Here is a 21,799-nt window from a genome sequence, read left to right on the forward strand (position 1 = left end):
GTCGAAGGGGGGGAGGGGGGTCAATGCGTTTCACTTAAAGCTAGTTTCTTCAGGACCGTTTGATTGTGAGGGTACGGACAAAATATCCTAAAACAAATGAACATAAGTTAAAATTTGTACAGATCCCCCCCCCCACACTACTAGAGGTGATAGAAACAACCAATCTACAATATATATTACCCTGTTTCCCCGAAAGTAAGACATCCCCCGAAAATAAGACCTACTTACAATTTTGCCTCTCGCTGAAATATAAGGCATCCCGCGAAAATAAGACCTCCCTTATAATAAGGCCTCCCCCGGACCGTAGCGGCGGTCGCCAACGCGCAGCTCACTGTTGGCCGCAGCGCAGCCGGAGCAGATAGGAAGTGCGAGGTCTCTTTTAATCAGAGAGCCCGCGCCGCCGCCAGGACAAGCTGCCGCCTACTGCTCGCTCTCGGAGTCTGGCTCACAATTAGACAGTGAGTCACGAGGGGCAGGAGTTGGGTACATTGTGTGGACACACAGGGGTGACTGAGGTAGGGGGAAATGTCTGATAAAGGGGTGGGGTGGATGTCTGGGGAAGGTGTCCACTGGCACAGGGGTGGGGGGAGTGGGATCACTTAAAATGACACAGGAGGATCAGAGGTGGCAATAAAAATGACACAGGAGGATCAGAAGGGGGTATCAAAATGACACAGGAGGATCAGAAGGGGGAATCAAAATGACACAGAACGATGTAATTTGCTGGTTTGTGATGACAACTATTACCGTACCGTATACAGGTAATACATTTCCTTTTTTTTTGTTCAACAATAATTAATATAAGACACTGTCTTATTTTTGGGGAAAGAGTGTATGTATATATGATGTTTATATATATGTCCTTGGTGCTTGAATCTCCTGATACTTCTTCATATGCTTTGACAACTGTCCAAGTACTAGCCCACGCCTAATAGGATTCCACTCGTCATTACTCCAACCCACCCAGTAACTGTCTTTAAATTCCTTCTCTAGTCTTAGCAGAAACCTGCCCTATTCAGCTGAACAGAACTTATATCCTTATTATTATTATTATCGTTTGATTGTGTATATATGCGACTTTCAACCTTCCTGTTAATAATTATACATTCCAATGTATTAATGATACATTCCAAAGCAATTTCTTTGACCTGTTAATTGAATAGTTACTTTGGTATACCATCTATGATTTTTTACTGTTGTTACTTGCAAACCCAATAAAAATTTATCAAATGAAACATTTGTACAAATCATTTCCCATCAATTTGTACAAATTTTAACTTATGTTTATTTTAAGATATTTTTGTCTGTACCCTCACAATAAAACGGTCCTGAGGAAGCTATCTTTAAGCGAAACGTATTGACCACCCTTGGGACAAGAGCATCTGAATGTTATGGATCTTATTTGGTATATTGATTATCACTCTAGTCCATGATTGAGTTGAGGGTACATGTACATTCCCAATAGGGGTATTTTTCCCCCATGGGCTGACTTTGTTTCAAGGCCCATTTTTATTCATTTTTTTTTATTGATGATAAATAAATTTAAATATTATAGAAATGATTTAGTGCATGTCTCATGGTGTGCCTTAAAAGTCCACCTTCTACTCACAGTGATTATCCACGTGAGGTAATTTTGTTCTTGATATAATTAGGATGTTGGCACTGTCTAGAAAGCTTTTTTTTTTTTACAATTCTCTGGTTACTTTAACCACTTGCCGACCGCTCACGTTGAGGGTACTGCGGCAAAGTGGCTCGTTATCTTCCAGCGACGTAGACCTACGTCGCTGGATCCCGACCCCTCTCAGCGGCGGGTCAGGGGAGGAGCGGCGGTCATCACCGCCACTCTTCCCCGATCGTGGGGGGAAGTTAGGAAATCCTTTCGCTTGTGTAACCAAAGCAGGCGGATCTCCCATGTGACAGACAGTCACAGATTACAGGATTCAGCATATCTGAGCCTGTGATCTGTGCTCTGTCACACAACCCCCTCCCCCCACACACATCAGTAAGCATGAGGCATACATATAACCCCTTGATCACCAATAAAGTTAACCCCTTCCCTGCCAGTGTCTATATTACAGTAGTATTTCTGTAGTTTTCAATATAACCCATAAAAAAGCACTACCAGTATCTAAGAATGAAGATTTATTTCAGAATAATTCTGTATATGGAAGGTCTTTCTTATAACATTTTTGAACCCTGCTATGAAATCCTGGTTCCTCAGACTGTAAATCAAAGGATTGAGGAGAGGAACGATGACCGTGTAAAAGACTGGCACCACTTTGTCACCAGGTAAATGATGACTAGCGCTGGACTGAAAATATTTAAAAAAACCTGAGCCATAAAATAAGGAGACCACTGTCAGATGGGAGATACATGTGGAGAAAACCTTTTTCATGTTGCCCTTAATTTGCATTTTATGGACAGTTTTAAATATAGAGACATAGGACAGGGCTGTCAGTATTAGAGACCCGCCTCCAAAGATGCTAACTATGAAAAAGACAAGCATAATGTTAATGAAGGTGTCACTACAGGAGATTTGAAGCAACTCGGGAAGATCACAGAAGAAACTTTCTATAATGTCTGACCAACAGAATGTTAATTTTATGGCACAAAGTGTATGAATTAAAGCACTGGTTAAACCAAGACACCATGCAATGGACACCAACTGTACACAGACTTTCCATCTCATGATTTGTGTGTAACGTAATGGCTGACAAATGGCGGTATATCGATCATAGGACATGACAGCCAACAGAAAAGAATTGGAGATGCCAAAGAATATCAAGAAGAAGACTTGGGTTAGACAAGCTGGTATGGTAATCTTTATTGTCTTGGTGTGAAGGTCAAATAACAATCGTGGGACGGTGACTGAGGAACAACAAAGGTCCAAACCAGCCAGGTTCCCAAGGAAGAAATACATAGGAACATGGAGGTGAGAGTCGGTGACTATGAGGACAATGATCAGCAAATTCCAGATTAATGTTAGAAGGTAGATGAGAAGGAAGAAGAGAAAGAGAGGGAGCTGAAGATCCGGAAGGTCAGACAGTCCAGAGAGAAAGAATTCATTCAGAATTGTCCGATTCAACATTGCAACAATGTTACCCAAATATTGGGGTAAATTAGAAAATAATAACAAATGATTATTTTTTGCTGCAGTTCATGGAATAAATTATCCTATCACAGATCACAAAATAAAATCTAAACTCTTTAAAAAATTGGCAACTGTAAATTGTACGCTATTGCAAGAAACACGAGCCAGACTCTTATTACCAAGAACAATTCTTCAATTCTCCACCTAAAATCTTACATTTTGGTTGAAGGAACTGAGATGCCAAAAATGTATTGCAATGCTCCAATTAAATGACAAATATTTTCTCTGGAAGATGGATACAATTTCTCCTTCTTTATACACAGTTCAGAAATCCTCAGTAATTGGCAGAAAGTGAAACATTCCCACAATAAACTCTAAGCGCTACTTTGGCCTCCAAATAGAAGTATGATGGTGACAACTGAAAAAAAAAAATGATTGAGTCTATATGTGACATTTTTTTTTTACAAAAATCAGTCTAAAAGTATGAAAAAAAAAAAAATATCAGTTAGGCTGAGTTGATATTTCTGTGATAATTATGTCTGGAACCTGAACTAATAACATGGTAAAAAAAATAAAATATAAATAATAAATAAAAGAAAGTAAGAAATTCATGTGAAATGCAGATCATGAAAATCTGCATAAATGTTTATTCTCCTTTAAAATTTCAGGATTCAAAAATACTTATCAGAGATAAATGGATCAGTTTCCTTGCAGATGGAAGAAATGTTGCTGAAAAGAGTTACATTAATATAAAAGGAAATCTGTGTGACATTTCTGGTCTCAATACAGTTGTACCTGCCACACATCCGTATATTTATAACACAGAAATTTCCCCTGACATCTCTGGAGCACACAGGGGGGGAGGGGGATCGGCTCTGTATTCCTCTGAGATTAATTTAAAACACATCATCAGGAAAATGAATCACTACAGAAAACGAAGCATCACCTTAATTATCTAATCCAGCAATAGAACTCACATGGGACCTTATAAGGAAAAGAAGAAATATATATATATATATTTGTATATATGTATATACATATATATACTATATATATATATATATATATATATATATATATATATATATATATATATATATATATATATATATATACAGTATATATATATACACAGTGTGTGTGTTTTGTATTACCTTTTATGTTTTATTTTATTTTACTGATAAATTCTTCTTTAATTTTTTTTTTATTTTAATATTTCTTTATAAGAATTTTCAGTGTAATGAACAAGTAGTACATCTTCTTCAAATCTTCATTTATAGATTTCTAAATTTTGAACCCTGGGAAGATGCAAAAGTCACAACTTGTTTTGCCTAATCCATTTTAATAAATTTTTCCTATTAACCACTTTTAGACCGCCCACCATACATATAATGCGGCCGGGCGGCCGCTCTGCACCAGGTCACGTAACTAGTAGGTGATCTGACACTTGGGGCATGCGCCGTGCCGGTGGCGGCCCCCTCCGGCTGTGAGACACACAAAGAGAGCTGATCGGTGGGTACGGTGGACTTGATGTCTGCCGGCACCCGCTGATGCTTCGGTATACAGGCAGAACGGCGGTCTTCCTATGTAAACAAGGCAGATCGCTGTTCTGTCAGTACAGAAGGCATGGATCCTGTGTCCCTGCAAAGCAGGAACCCCGATTCACGCGTACCACTTGTCAAAGCACCTCCCCCACTATACTGAATCACTGGCTAGGCCCACAATTAACCCTTTGATCCCCCTAATTGTAAACCCTTCCCAGCCAGTGTCATTAGTACAGTGACAGTGCATATTTTTAGCACTGATCACTGTATTAGTGTCACTGGTTCCCGCAAAGTGTCAAAAGTGTCAGTTAGTGTCCGATTTCTACGACACATTATCATAGTCCCACTAAAAGTGGCTGATCACCGCCATTACTAGTAAAAAAAAATATAAATAAAATAAAACAAGGACATCCTTGTTTTTGGCAGGGTTTGGTGTGCCCGCACCATGCTCCCTGGTAGTGGTGCTCAGCTGTGTCTAGCCGGCGTTGTCGCCTGTCTTTGCACGAGAAGACGTAGATAATGGACAACGCTGAGGCACCTAAAGGTCACGCTGGATATTGAGCTTTGTTGGCCTGTTTTAAGCTCCTGAAGTGAAACCACCTGGATGGGTTATCCCTAAAGATCCCCTGCATTTAAGCCTGATTGAAGTTTATCTGAGGTGAGCACCCACTCACAAGGGGGTGCACGGTTAATATCGATCTGTGACACTCTGGTCACTCACTTATTTTGGGAAGCACCAGCCACACTCAAGTGGCTTGAGCACTTATTGAAGATTTTGGCTGCTTGCACTTTTCACAAAGACTGTTATATTAACGTATTCATCGATATTTTATAAATATTTATATTTTATATATATTCTGATTGATTTTGATTGATGAATTACTGTATCTAATTTTGCACAAATTTAATATTTGATCATTTACTCATTTGATTATATGTATATATGATCACTTTTTATTCATCTTTATACACCAGATATTTATATATTTTTTGTGATTACTTAGCATTTTACAGATATTTATTGCGCACCACTTTTATATTGTATGTTTATATGAGTGTAGTCTCATCTGTATCAGTAAAGTCTGACTCATTTCCTCTTTGTACTTGACTTAAATATTCATTATTAGAAGAACCAATCAGGTTTTTGAGGGGGGCTTTGCAGTGTCCATGTCTCAGAGGCCATGAAATCCCAAGACTTTACAACCCCCCCCAATGCCCCCTTTTCAGAAAGTAGACACCCTAAGCTATTTTCTGAGAGGCCCTTTGAGTATTTTGCAGATTTCCCTTTTTTTCACAAAGTTTTGAAAATTGAAAAAAGAGAAAAACAAAAAAAAATGTTCCTTTACTTTCCTAATTTTCCAAAACAAATGAAAGCTGAAAAATACTCACCATGCCTCTTAGCAAATACCTTGGGGTGTCTACTTTCTGAAAAGGGAACATTTGGGGGGGTTGTGTGCTGTCTTGGCATTTCATCGCCTCCGAAACTGTAATAGGTAGTGAGGAGTTAAATCAACAATTAACACCCTTAGAAAGCCTGAAGGCAGTGATTGGTTTTCGGGGTCCTGTACGTGGCTAGACTGCCAAAAATTCTCACACATGGGGTATCCCCATACTCAGTAGAAGCAGCGGAATGTATTTTGGGGTGTCATTCCACATATACCCATGGCATGTGTGAGCAATATATAATTTAAGTGACAACTTTGTGTAAAAAAAACAAAAAACATGTCATATTCCCGAAACTTGTGGCAAAATATAAAATATTCCATGAACTCAACATGCCTCTCAGTAAAGGCTTGGAGTGTCTACTTTTCAAAACGGGGTAATGGGGGGGGGGGGGGTGTTGTGCTATCTTGGCATTTCAGGGCCTCTGAAACTGTGATAGGTAGTGAGAAGTGAAATCAACATTTTATGCCCTTAGAAAACCTGAAGACGGGGATTGGATTTCGGGGTCCCGTACACAGCTAGGCTCCCAAAAAGTCTCACACATGTGGTATCCCTGTACTCAGGAGAAGCAGCAGAATGTATTTTGGGGTGTCATTACACATATACCCATGGCATTTGTGAGCAATATATGATTTAAGTGACAACTTTGTGTAAAAAAAAAAAAAAAATCATAATCCCTGAATCTTGTGGCAAAATATAAAATATTCCATGGACTCACCATGCCTTTCAGCAAATAGCTTGAAGTGTCTACTTTCCAAAACAGGGTCATTTGTGGGGAGGGGGGTTGTGCTATCTTGACATTAAAGGGCCTCCGAAACTGTGATAGGTAGTGAGGAATAGGGATGATCGAACTTTTGAAAAATTTGGTTCGGCCAGAACACCCGAATTTCCCAAAAGTTCAGTTTGGATTCCAGAACCCCATTGAAATCAAAGGGACCCGAACTTCGGTAATCAAAAAACACCATTTTGAAGCCCTAAAACCCAATAAATGCCCCTAAAAAGTGCCTAGGGTTCTGGGTCATGCCCCAGGGACTATGAATCAGGCAAAAAAAAGTTCTTAAAAATTGTCGTTTTTGATAGAGAGCCAATTAGCGCAGGGATGGGGTTCCACTCCTTTCACACCTGGGCGTTTTTGTTTCAGGCGTTTATTGGGCATTTTTTGTGTGTCTTTGGAGGCAGGCATGACATCTGAACATCTGAACTTCTGTATAGGGGTATATATATATATATATATATATATATATATATATATATATATATATATATATATATATATATATATATATATAATATATGTGTGTGTGTATATATATATATATATATATATATATATATATATATATATATATATATATGTATATATATATATATATATATATATGGAATAAAAAAACACAATTTTGAAGCCCTAAAACCCAATAAATGCCCATAAAAAGTGCCTAGGGTTCTGGGTCATGCCCCAGGGACTATTAATCACACAAAAAAAAGTTCTTAAAAATTGTCGTTTTTGATAGAGAGCAAATTATTGAAAAAATTATTGAAAAAAAAAAAAGAGCTTTCTTTGGATTTAGAGTCGGGGGGGGGGGGGGGTCTAAAAAGTGTACCTGTGAAGTTTCAGCTCTGTAGCATGTCCAGAACCAGAAAAAAAAAGATAATTTTTCTTAGAATTTTTAGTAGCGCAGGGATGGGGTTCAGCTCCTTTCACACCTGGGCGTTTTTGTTTCAGGCGTTTATTGGGCTTTTTTGTGGACGTCTTTGGAGGCAGGCATGACATCTGAACTTCTGTATAGGGGTATATATACACACACACATATATATATATATATATATACACACATACACACATATAGGTGTGAAAGGAACGGAACCCCATCCCTGCGCTACTAAAAATTCTAAGAAAAATTATCTTTTTTTTCTGGTGGTCACCCTGACATGGAAGAGTTCAGTCACCCTGGCATAGCAGGGTCAGTTCACCCTTAGCGACACTACGGTCACCCTGACACTTAACACTTTCCCTACAGAAACTAGATTATTGAATCTAACTATAGTGGTATATAGTACCCTAACTACACTGCATATCCCTTTCCTCACACTAATAATTCCTAAATGACACTGGAGCAGCAGGAGTAACAGAACTGCTTCCACTCTATTCCACAGCCTCTCTATTACAGTGCTAGAGATTTGGTGGGGCTATGTTATATACTGGGGGGCGTATAAACTACTGAATGGCCTCTGGACCCCCTAGTCACTCCAATCACATTCCTAGCATCCTCCTGCCCCCTCAATTGGCTTTTACTGATGTTTCTGGTCCAATCACGGGGTTTTAAAGCCCAGTTCCTGTCCCATTGCATTTTGGTGGCCAAATTCCGAACTTTTACCACAAAAAGTTTGTAATTCGGTCGAATTTCGAACAGCCAATGTTTGGGTCAAACCGTTGGTCGACTCGAACTGTTCAATCATCCCTAGTGAGGAATAAAATCAACAATTTACGCCCTTAGAAAGCCTGAAGGCGGTGATTGGTTTTCGGGGTCCCGTACACAGCTAGGCTCTCAAAAAGTCTCATACATGTGGTATCAACATACTCAGGAGAAGCAGCAGAATGTATTTTTGGGGTTTAATTTCACATATATCTGTGGTATGTGTGAGCAATATAACATTCAATTGACAACTTTGTTTAAAACAAAAAAAAATTTGTTGCAATGTTCCCAGAACTTGTGGCAAAATATGAAATAGTCCATGGACTCAAAATGCCTCTCAGCATATAGCTTGGGGTGTCTACTTTTCAAAAAGGGGTCATTTGGGGGGGGGGGGGGTTGTGCTATCTTGACATTTCAGGGACTCTGAAACTGTGATAGGTAGTGAGGAGTGAAATCAACAATTTATGCCCTTTGAAATTCTGAAGGCAGTGATTGGTTTTCGGGGTCCCATACACAGCTAGACAACCAAAAAGTCTCACACATGGGGTATCCCTGTACTCAGGAGAAGCTGCAGAATGTATTTTGGAGTGTCATTCCATATATACCCATGGCATGTGTGACCAATATATCATTTAGTGACAACTTTGTTTTTTAAAAAAAAAAATTAATTTTCCCAGAACTTGTGGCAAAATATGAAATATCAATAAAGAAAAATATTCAGCGCTGGACTCTTGTACACACCACTAATAAATGGACCAGTAGCTAAGCACTCAAGGGCAATATCTCCAAAACACCTTCTGAATACATAATAGAAAATAGTGCAGCGCAATCCTAGTGGTAAAATTAATAAATCATATAATCATGCAGAGTCCCAATGTTAATAGGTGTCCATATAAACAGATAAAAGTCTCCAGTGTAAAGTGGTCCTAGGGCAATTCCATAAGGTGCTTGTCTCCACGAGTGCTCATGCAATCCCACCACCTGTTCACACTGCCGCTCACCTTAACAAGGAGACCCTACAACCAGCATTTCATCTCAAAATCAAAGCATCCTCACACTTTCTTCCTTAAGCGTAGTAAATGATTACACCTCTGATGCACTGTCAGCTCCTCAAACAATGTTACCAATATGTGTAGGAGAAAAGAAAGAATGATCTAATGCTCTCTGTATGCAATCAAGCACTCTTTAATCCATATAAGTAAACAACTTAAATTTTTGAAGAAAATAACAGCGCATATCTGCAGAGTTTGTAAGCAGGCGTGCATCAGGTCCACCAACCCGGAAGAGTGACCGCCTCTCACTCAGTGCAGTGACCAATGTGCCGAAAAACTCAAGGCGAGCTGCCCCTCACCAGTGAGAATTAAGGCACCCCTGGGCTGCCACCCCAGGGGCACATACACCACTGGCTTCTTTTGGTCCCGGCCTCCGGCCAGACCAGCGTAGCCCACCCCTACCAGGAGGCTTGGAACGTGGACAGTTTAGGGAGAGCCTGCCTTCAAATGGGGACAAGCCTTTTGCAAGGCCCTCCCACCACCATCACCATTCCTTACCAATTATATCCAGGAGCAGTACTAACCGACCTGAGGATGTACTGGCTTTCTCGCGCCCTTCCAACTGATAGGGGCGGATCCCATTCAAATTCAGGAGGCAATGGACCCTTCCAGCTTTCTCTGACAGTACCTACCCGGCCCCCCAGTTATGTCCAGGGCGCTCTGGTTCATTTTAGTTCCTGGCGTTTCTAACCTTCAAGGTCAATACCAACTGATAAGAACAGATACTACACTCGATCTTAGCCAAAAGGCAGAGGAGCGATAATATTGCTACATTTATAATTTCCAAAAAGATAAAATCAACATAACATAACTTCTCCAAACAGAATTAAACATTTCTCAAACGTATAAGAAGCTTACAGCAAAAATACACTAAGGTAACATAAAAGCCCCATATTTGCATAAGCATCCCATCCCCACCCACCAAAACATTTCCAAAACAATTCCTCCACCCTTCACCAAAACTGTCCTTTTGGCACTTCCCCTCACCATGATTACATACTTAAAGGGAGTAAAAAAATAAAGTATTCATGAAATCAATCAAAGACTTTACATTACATTATATACCATATAATGTATTTCCATATTTTTTTTTAGCAATTTCCAAACCTATTTTCCTAATATCACCGTATGCATACACATAAAGCCTTCCACGGACCATAGCTAAGCAATCTCTCACTGCCACTTCTTCTTTCCTAAAAAACTAAATATTCCTCACGTCCCACAAACTTTCTTTTATGCAATTAACCAACAGCCACAAAACTCTCCATTTACTCTTCCCCACATTACATAGTCAAAACACCATTATATCAAAGGACATCCCTTCCACACCAGTAAGACATTTTATTATTCTTTCCAGACTCTTCCATACCCCATTAGCATATCAACACCCCCAAAACAAATGATTCACCTTCTCCACTCTCCTACACCCTTCCATTGGACACAACTCACTATCCACCAATCTCCTCCTCCTCTGAAACTCACACGTCAGCAAACACCTATGAACAGCCATCCAAGCCACATCCTTCTGCTTATTTATTAACTCCTTATTACACACATTCCTCCACACTTTCCTATTCTGCACTTCATTCAATCCAGCTACCACCTCCAACTCCCCCCCTCCATTTGAACACATCCATCACCTTCTTACTATCACACCATACATCCTTTGTTACTTCCTGCAATCCATAACTCCTTATACACCTTTCAATCCTTACATAAAACCATGGAGCTCCAAAACATACCGGCTTCTGCAAGTCAATTTCACATAGTTTATATTTCCTCATCACACTTAAACATGCATATCATAACATACACCCCACTAAGCTCTCCTTTTTACTGATTTTAATGCACATACTTACTTATTATATCACCAAGAAGCACTCCACATTTACCACACCATTCCCTCCCTTCGCTTTTCCTTTCATAACTTTCACTCTTCTCAGCTTTTCCATCTTCGAAAAGGTAAAGCACATTCGAATCACTCTCTTCAAAACTCGATCAGGTGCTGGAAAAATAAAATAAACATACAGAATTAACAGCAGAAGGACCTGATTAATTACTAGAGCCTTCCCCTCCATGGTTAAGGTCCGCAGGGACCAGAAATTAACCTTTTAATGTATTTTACCACAAACATCCTCCCAACTTTCTCTCACATATAACTCATCATTAAACTTTATTCCCAATATTTTTTTTTTTTTCAAAACATTTTATTGAGTTTTTTAAACAAGGTATAAAACATAAAGGAAGAAAGATACATAGTATGTAGTATCATAACACAATGTATGTTGATGTGAGTCTCGCGCTGTCTAGAGAATATGTGCGTGAAAGTCCCCTTAATACTGCGTGTACCAGTTCTGTAGACCATACAGTTAAATATACATGGTGGAGGGGGGGGGGGGAGTACCGCGCTTCAGGGAGGTGATTTAAAGTGGAGTTCCACCCTAATTTTATACTTACCTCCATCTTCTCGCTCCGGGTCACCTGAAAAAGAAATGGATAATCGCATATTTTTTTTTTACTTACCTCGTAGCGAAGAAAATATACTTACCTTACTTCCTTCTTCCTCCTTCCTCGGCTGCGGCCCGTCGTCACTTCCTGGCTCTGCAATGATTCCTGGGAGCTGAACGCCATCGCTCCCAGGAATCATTGCGCCTGCACCGGCCCGACGTCAGTTCCGGGGCGTGCGTCATCCCCTTCTAAACAGCTTCTGGGCATGCCCAGAAGCTGTGGAGGGATGACGCGCGCGCCCCGGAAGTGACGGCGGGGCCGGCGCAGGGCATCGTGGGACCGAAGAAGGCGGAAGAAGACGCCGAAGAGGATCTCGCTGGCTTCAAGCTGCCCACATCTGAGATGGCAGCGCTGGACAAGACGTTTTCAAGGTAAGTATTTGTCCTAACAGGTAAGTGCAACCCGGGACAGATCAGAGGCTAGCCATTGTGGAATGTACTAGCCCTGACTGTCCCGGGGGTATTTAAAAAAAAAAATCCAGGGTGGAACTCCGCTTTAAATAAATATATAAATATTAGTAAAACCAATCCAAATAAATAATTTGATTACTGTGGTGGTGCTCAATTCAATTATAATATCTTCTACAAATTATAAGTGTATCTCTCCAATCAAATATTAAAATTTCCAAATATACAGTGGATCTTAATAAATCTATACATATAAAGTGCAACAGTGCTATTCAAAATGATAAAAAAAAAAATATGAAATAAATAATATCTCTATTATTATAAAATAATTAAATGTATTCATATAGGTGACAATAAAGTGTTCAGTGCTCAATCTATTCACAGGTGAGTAATCTTGTTACAAAATATCAACATCCAGTGCTTCCAATCTTTATAAAGTGCTTAAAGTGTCCCAAATACAAAAACACAAGCAGTGTCCTTCCTTTTCCGGGTATTGAACCTCCACCTTTCACCGTGTGCAACTATGGGGTGCTTCTTCGCGCTAATTTCCCCTAAGGGCGCGCTAGCTGCTCACCTCAAGTTTTATGATAATGCGCCTCTTTACTACATGGATGTATCAATCATCTCCTCTCCTTCCTCTGTCTACGATAAGGGGATGGTGGTCAGCCTCTTTTGTATGGATCGGGGTGAGTGCCCTCCGGAGTTCCCACGAATCTCAAAATAAGGTGATAGTTTAGACCAGGGATGTCCTCTTGATGGATCTCATGGCGCCTTTCACTGTTCCACACGGTGAAAGGTGGAGGTTCAATACCCGGAAAAGGAAGGACACTGCTTGTGTTTTTTGTATTTGGGACACTTTAAGCGCTTTATAAAGATTGGAAGCACTGGATGTTGATATTGTGTAACAAGGTCACTCACCTGTGAATACTGTGAATAGATTGAGCACTGAACACTTTATTGTCACCTATATGAATACATTTAATTATTTTATAATAATAGAGATATTATTTATTTAATAATTTGTTTCATCATTTTGAATAGCACTGTTGCACTTTATATGTATAGATTTATTAAGATCCACTGTATATTTGGAAATTTTAATATTTGATTGGAGAGATACACTTATAATTTGTAGAAGATATTATAATTGAATTGAGCACTACCACAGTAATCTAATTATTTATTTGGATTGGTTTTACTAATATTCATATATTTATTTATATCACCTCCCTGAAGCGCGGTACTCCCCCCCCCCCTCCACCATCATAACACAATGGAACGGATGATGGTTATTGCGTATTGTACAGAATGAAACATTAAAATGAAGCAAGGATCAACAAGCCAATGTCTAACATACATTCTATGTAGCTGAAGGCCTAGTCCATGGAGTCCAAGGGTTCCAAAATTTCTAAAAGGTAGCTTATCTGCCAAAATGTGTGGCTAGCTGCCGTTCGTATTCATAAGTAACATTAATTGTAGCAATCACTTCAGAGGTATTCAATGCTCTATCTGATTTCCAGTTCCTAGTGATTGTGTGAGTTTAGATGCTAAAAGGATGCGGGCAACAATGACACGGAAAGTAGGAAATTTGTCTATTTCCAGATTAAGAAGAGCTAAAGCTGGAGTTGGAGGAGTCAGTATTCTAGTGACCGAAGAGATCAATTTAAAGATCTGGTTCCAAAAACTGGTTAGGTTTTGACAGCTCCAAAAGATGTGATAGAGGTTGCCAACCTGACCGCAGCCACGCAAGCACAAGGGAGAGTAGGACGAGTAAAATTTTGATAGTCTATATGGTGTGAGGTACCACCTTGATAGCATTTTATGGGATAATTCCCAGTGATTGGTGCATTTCGATACATTGTACAATGGCAATGCAAATTTTCTGATGTTGCTCTCTCATCAAATCTAAGTAATCGTTTGCTGAGTTCTTCCACTGCTGGTGCCTGAAGTCCAGATTTTGTTATATCAGAGAAGCTGTTTGGTTCTAAGCAAATTAAGTCAGCTTAGAGAGTCCCACAAGCGAGAAAGCGGCGATTCATGCTCTGTGTGACCGTATCCAATATTACATTGTGCACACTTATTTTATAGGCTGAAACAGCATCACAAACTGCTACATCGTCATCAGTCTCATCTGGCATTCACTTTCTTTTTTTTATTCTTTTTTGAGGCAGAGTGGTCTGTAATTCTAGGTGGTAACTTTCTTCTTCTTGCATCTTGTCATTTGCCCACTTAACAAACTTATCAACATTCAGCAGTCATTTGTATGGAATCAAAATCTCTTGTAATTGTTTTAAGTGTTTCATAGGTTCCCTGTACCATTTGCATAGCTTTTGAGATATCCATCTGAGTTGTTTGCAGATATTTGGACAATGGTGTTGTCAATCCAAATATTCTCAAAAAAATTTGAAGCGTGAGTATGGTTTCATATTTGAGCAAGGATTCCGCATAGGATTTTGCTCTAACACTCACCACGTTTCAATGACACGCTTTCTTCAATTCGGCTCAAAGTGTACAGTAGACTAAGCAACAAATCAGAATCAGGATTTGAAAATTCCCCAAATACTTTTCCTAAAGCAACATCTTTTGACCACCAGTATGTTTCCCCAATTACTGAAATTCTTCAACCATGATGGTCCTGGCTAACTTGTTTCCAGGTATTCATGCGCTGATAAGAAACCTGAATAAAGACAGCAATGTCATTCAACAAACTGAACAGTGATGCACTTTCAATTATCACCTTTGTTGTATCTGCAAGAACTAAATTCAGAATGTGTGTATAACACCAAATGTGAATTTGCCCTGGTGATTCAGTTAACAGCCAGGAAGAGAAACCATTGTATTGGCCTTGCATATTTGCTGCCAATTGTCCCATTACTTTTGGTCCCTTAAAAAGTGGGAGGCACATATACAAACTGTTGTAATTTCTACGCCTTTCTATATATAAAATATGTATACACACACACACACCTATATATATTTAGTGTGTGTGTGTGTTTGTCATTGTGGTACATTGAATACAGCCTTGGTTAGTGCAGTGTTAAAAAAAAACTCATATATATATATGTATATATATATATATATATATATATACACACACATACTTTAAACGTAGAACACCTTTAGGACCCACCAAGAAATGTCCCTCACTCACATGCATGCCATCACTTACCCTTGTGCTGCAGCCTGCATGCATCACTTAGTGTGTAAAACAGAGATCAGACAATTACCAACCAATCTCATATACAGACAGACACATGTTCAAAAATTTTGTAAAAATAAGGATTTCTTCTGCAAATAGGCTCGCATCTGATCAGACAATTACCAAAACCAATCTCATGAGACACATGATCACATATTTTGTGAAAATAAGGATTTCTTCTGCAAATAGGCTGGCATAGTCACTCAGTTACCACACCCAAAAAGGTTTCCTGCATGTAAAGTGTAACACCGCACTCAGTTACCCAACCAGTACACCGTAATTACAGACACACCAAATATATATATATATATATATATATATATAAAATATGTATACACACAACACACACACACATATATATATATATATATATAGTGTGTGTGTCTTTGTCATTGCGGATGGTACATTTAATACAGGCTTGCTAATGGTGGTAAGTGCAGTGTCAACAAAAATCCTATATATATATACTCTTTAATGTAGGACACCTTTAGGGCCCACCTGTCCCTCTCTCACACAGTCTGATGCCATCACTTTACCCTTGTGCTACATGCAGTCAGTGTGTAAAAGAGAGACCATCATCACCAGACAATTACCAAACCAATCTCAAGAGAGTCACATGATCAAAAATTTTGTGAAAATAGGTATTTATTTTGCAACTAGGCTGGCATCAGAGTCAGACAATTACCAAAACCAATCTCATGACATGAGACACATGATCAAAAAATGAGGAAAAATAAGGATTTCTTCTGCAAATAGGCTGGCAGTGGCATCAGATCAGACAATTAACAAAAGCCAATCTCATCAGACACATGACCAATTCAAATCAGGATTTCCTTTTGCAAATAGGCTGGCCTGCCACTGGCAGGCATAGTAATGGTCTAGTACTATACCTGCCAGTGCCAGGCCAGCCTATTTGCAAAAGAAATCCTGATTTGAATAAAATTGTTGCTGCCAGTGCCAGGCCAGCCTACTTGCAAAAGGAAATCCTGATTTTAATTAGTCATGTGTCTAATGAGATTGGTTTTTGTTAATTATCTGATCTGATGCCACTGCCAGCCTATTTGCAACAGAAATCCTGATTTGAATTGGTCATGTAGCTGATGAGATTGTTTTTTGTTAATTTTCTGATCTGATGCCACTTCCAGCCCATTTGCAGAAGAAATCTTTATTTTACCTCATTTTTTGATCATGTGTCTGATCTGAGATTGGTTTTGTTAATTGTCTGATCTGATGCCAGTGCCAGGCCAGCCTATTTGCAGAATAAGTCCTAATTTGAATAAAATATGTGCTGCCAGTGCCAGGCCAGCCTATTTGCAAAAGAAATCCTGATTTGAACAAGTAGTGGTAGTAGTAGTAGAAGTCACTCCAGTCCTCCACTTACCTTGGCCTTGGTTGGGTGTGCTCCTGTGCGGTGTGGCTGCAGAGTGTTCCCGCTTCACTCTTATCAAACACAAGGCGGGCCCCTCTGCAGAGTCACCTGACCCCTTTTTCCACCCCCGGGGCTTTACAAAGGACATTGATTGGCCGTGGGGCCGGCTTCAAGAAAGACTGTTCCCGCTTCTGGGTGGAGCGAGCGATCTAGAGTGGACCCACTTCTGCTTGATATCGACGTGAAGAAGCGGGAACATTTGACTGTTGACTTGTCTGGCTCTGCAGCCAATCAGACTTCTACTCACCCCCCTGAGCAGAAGGCTGATTGGCCACGCAGCCGGCCGCAGTGAGGTCAACAGTCAAGTGTTCCCCGCTTCTTCATGTCACAATATCAAGCAGAAGGGGGTCCCTCTGCTCTGCTCCACCCCCAGAGAGAGTCATCATGGTCACCTTTCCTTAGCTGAGTCTGAGTGAGTCTGACCTCTCACCTCTTCGTTACCACCCTCTGAGGCCTGTGCTGGATTTATTGGCCGCAGAGCTGGGCTCAGCATCAGCTCGGCTGACAGTGCCTAAGTTGGGAGTGGGCAGGGGTGACTGGGGAGCATATAGCTGGCCAGATGTGGCCCTCTCCGCGGAATCGCCTGGGGAGCCGGCTGCGGAGAGGCTGTCGGCAAGTGTGTCTGTGTGTGGACTTTCAAGTGATAGTTAAGTCAGTGATGATGAATTGTAAAGTCCCCCGCGCCACAGAGGCATTGGCCCACCGGGCATATGCCCAGTCTGCCCTATGGCCAGTCTGAGCCTGGTCCTGGGGTATTTTACTCCTATATCTGGGCCAGGATATCACTGAGCTCCTGAAAAAATTGAGGTGCAACCTGGCGGAGTCGGATGGACCGAAACATAATGTCCCAGAGGTGTTCTATTAGATTTAGGTCAGGCAAGCATGGGGGCAATTCAATGGTATCAATTCCTTCATCCTCCAGGAACTGGCTGCATACTCTTACCACATGAGGCTGGGCATTGTCGTGCACCAGGAGGAACCCAGGACCCACTTCACCAGCATAGGGCCTGACAATGGGTCCAAGGAATATTATCCCAATACCAAATGGTAGTCAAGGTGCCACTGTCTAGCCTGTAGAGATCTGTGCGTCCCTCCATAGATAGCGCTGTTTATAAGTGTGTAGGTTTGATATTCCCCTTCACTTAGTCCTCCTCAGACCGACAGCCATGTAAATTTAGGCAGGGGTGTGTCAAATATATAGGAGAAATGGATAGGCTGACATAGATGAAAAATGTGTTGTCCACAATTTATATACATATAGGAGATATGATTCGCAGATGCTGCTTTTGCAGTGAATATTGGATGTGGATTGCAGATTTATATTGATATATATAAGTAAGCACTTTCTATAATAGATATAGTAATAGGTAAAAGTATTGTGACTCCATCCATAGTTACAAAAGTCTGAAATATACATGACATTTGTCACCATCCTCAGTAAAATCCACATGCCGGTATTTAATTATACCATGAGCGAAGTGTAATAAATCCATGAAGGTAGTCCACCTTTCAAACAGGATAGAAGTATGAAGAGAAGCTGTTGGCTCCATGTGGCTCCAGGACCAGGCTGTGCAAAAACAGTGAGTCTGTGATATGTTCTGCAGTAATGGTGTCATCAAATGTGCATATTTATGAAGGCATCAGCCCCATCTTTAGAATACTCATTTAGAGTCAGCATTTTGCTAGGATTTCATTGCTGTATGTGTCCCTAGATGCATCTTCTCTAGGAATCCTGGTAACTATTTCACTGAAACAGGAAGTGAAGGAAATCTTCCCATGAAAAATACCTGTTCCAGGGACATTGGTCTAAAAGGGGACAGCTATTCAATGGATTAAAAAAATACTACTGGATGGGCATCTTGGAGAATACAGTATACAGGGATATGGGAAGTGGTAGTGACATTAATGCATACACACACCCTCACAGGTTGAGCTGGATGGATTGATGTCTTTATTCAACCTTACCAACTCTGTAAACATGGGCTTCCAACATAGGTCAAAAAATTAAGTTTCTATTATTCTATAACTCTATTTCAGTGGGAAGATCTTCCTAAAAACACTTTGAAATGCGATTCTGAAATCCTTGTTCCTCAGACTGTAAACGAGAGGATTGAGGAAAGGAAGAATTACCGTGTAAAAGACAGAAACAACTTTGTCACCAGGAAGATGAAGACGAGTACTTGGGCCAAAATAGTTAAAGCTAAGGGAAACATAATTCATAAACACCACTGTCAGGTGAGAGGTACAAGTGGAGAAAACTTTACTCCTATTTCCCTTAGCCTGAATTTTAAGAACGGTTGTGATTATATAGACATAAGGCAGGAAGGTCAATATTAGAGATCCAGTTGAAAGGAAGCCACCCAAGAGAAAAACGAGCAGAATGTTGATGTAGATGTCACTGCAGGAGATCCGAAACAATATTGGAAGATCACAGAAGAAACTTTCTATAATATCTGATCCACAAAATTTTAATTTGAAGGCATAAAGTGTGTGAACTAAGGAAGAGATAAAGCCGAGAAACCACACAATGGACGCCAACTGTACACACACCTTCAAACTCATGATATGTGTGTAATGTAATGGCTGACAAATGGCGGTATATCGATCATAGGACCTGACAGCCAACAGGAAAATCTCACAACTGCCAAAGAACAAAAAGAAAAAGACTTGGGTTATACAAGCTGGTATAGTAATCTTGCTTATCTTGGTGTGAAGGTCAAATAACATTCGTGGGACGGTGACTGAGGAAGAGCAGATGTCCAAACTGGCCAGGTTTCCAAGGAAGAAATACATAGGAACATGGAGGTGAGAGTTGGTGATTATGAGGACAATGGTCAGAAAATTCCAGATTAATGTCAGAAGGTAGATGAGAAGGAAGAAGAGAAAGAGAGGGAGCTGAAGAGCCGGAAGGTCAGACAGTCCAGAGAGAAATAGTTCATTCAGTATTGTCTGATTTCCCATTCCAATATATTTACTTACTTTTAAAACAGGAAACACTACAGAAATAAGATTTAATTTCTGAATTGTGATGTTCTTCTTGTTTTTGAGAACAATAAGGAAAACCTACAAATAAGATATAATTTGATTTAAAGTGGAACTTCATTCTCCCAATTAACATTGATTATTTTTAATCCTCGTGCTGCTATCATTGGTAAATACATACTTATTTACTTGTTTTCATTTTGTTGTTACATTTCTTCTGTTATTTCCTTCCAGGAAATAAATGTTACAATAATTATTCGCCCTTACTCGAGATGGCAATGCCCAGATATGCTACAGGGGTGTTTTTCAAATAGATTTCTCACCAAAATAAAGCATGGAGATATGGTTGGACAGAGGAAGTTTAGTTTAAATAATAACAATATTTTAAATTGCATTTTTGGTTTTGTGATGCTCAGATGTGGTGACAATCCGCTTTAGAGGAAGACATGATTTACTATCAGCAAATGTTGACTGAAATTGTGCACAGAAAACATGAACCGGTTCCTTGTTACTATCAGTGATGTTAAACTTCTTCCCGACCGCACACCGCAGATATACTGCGACAGGCAGCCCCTCCTGCATGAAGCAACGTAGGGCTACATCGGTCACGAGCATGGCTCTTGGGTACGCGGAGCGCGCCCTCCATCCCTACGATGGTCTGATTTGGTACAGAACCCCTGTAATGATTTTTAGCCTGGTCCTGGTGATCGGTTCTGACCAATGCCAGACCGTCCTGTACCTGTGTTTTGTAAACACAGGCACAGGAAATGCTGCTCTCTCCCCTTGTGGAGCCCTTTTCGTTTCCAGCTTGAGAGGAGAGAGCTTCTAACAGTGAGTACACCAATCACTACACTAACACCACCTCACATATGCACATTTAACCCCCTGATCACCCCCCAGTTAACCCTTTCACTCCCTGTCACAGTGCACACTATATACAGTATATAGCTTTTTTGCTGATTACTGTAATAGTGTGACTTGTGACTTAATTTAGTATTAACTACCATTCGTTTCTGTCCCAAATAGGTTTAGGGTACCCACCACCCCCCCATAAAGATTTAACCCCGTGATCACCCCCAGTTAACCACTTCATTGCCCTGTCACAGTGTCACTTTTATAGTGTACAGATCTTTTTTCTGATCACTATATTAGTGTCACAGGTGACATTAGTTAGCGTTAACGCTAGTTAGCATCAATCTAATACAGCATCAGATCCCCGCCACATTTTTAGAAATATAATTTAACCCTTTGATTTCCACACACACTAAACACCTCCATTACTAGTATAGTGTCTGAATGGATCAATATCTTTGATCTGATCAGAACTATACTAGCGTCCCCCATAGTTTAGGGTTCTCAAAGCGCAGCATTAGCAGGATCAGCCACGACACCTGCCACCACCTACGTTTAGCCCCTAACCCCATCCAAGCAAGTGCAGTAATCAATACATTACTGTCACTTCCAAAACACAACACACAAAACTGCAGCATTAGCAGAGTCAGGCCTGATCTCTACTAGTAATAGCAGTTTTTTTTGTAGTGATTCAAACAGTTCTCGACGTCCAGGTGCTTTTTTACCTGTGAGTCACACTAGGTACCTGTAAATTTATTGGCCAAAATGTCCAAACAGAGGTACACTAGTAAAGAGGCCTACAGGATACTGACCATGTCAGATGAGAGCGATGTGGAAGCCTCACTGTCATAATCAGGCTCAGTATACGAACCTGT

At 40.2% G+C, this 21,799-nt stretch overlaps 2 protein-coding genes across 2 annotated transcripts; both read right to left on the bottom strand.

The window, feature by feature from the left end:
• Positions 1-2,128: 2,128 nt before the first annotated feature.
• Positions 2,129-3,088, bottom strand: LOC309558375 (olfactory receptor 5B12-like; the record flags this gene model as incomplete). The annotated part of the gene is made up of 1 exon (XM_082261451.1): positions 2,129-3,088. One exon carries the CDS (start codon positions 3,086-3,088, stop codon positions 2,129-2,131), a length of 960 nt encoding a protein of 319 aa, XP_082117577.1.
• A 16,030-nt stretch (positions 3,089-19,118) lies between these two features.
• LOC309557919 (olfactory receptor 8G17-like) lies at positions 19,119-20,051 on the bottom strand (the record flags this gene model as incomplete). Its single annotated transcript, XM_082260788.1, has 1 exon — positions 19,119-20,051. The coding sequence occupies one exon, from the start codon at positions 20,049-20,051 to the stop codon at positions 19,119-19,121; it is 933 nt and encodes a 310-aa protein (XP_082116914.1).
• Between the last annotated feature and the right edge of the window lie 1,748 nt (positions 20,052-21,799).

This window comes from Pelophylax lessonae (genome assembly GCF_965119305.1).
Source record: "Pelophylax lessonae genome assembly, chromosome: 6".
In the NCBI taxonomy this organism is placed as follows: domain Eukaryota; kingdom Metazoa; phylum Chordata; class Amphibia; order Anura; family Ranidae; genus Pelophylax; species Pelophylax lessonae.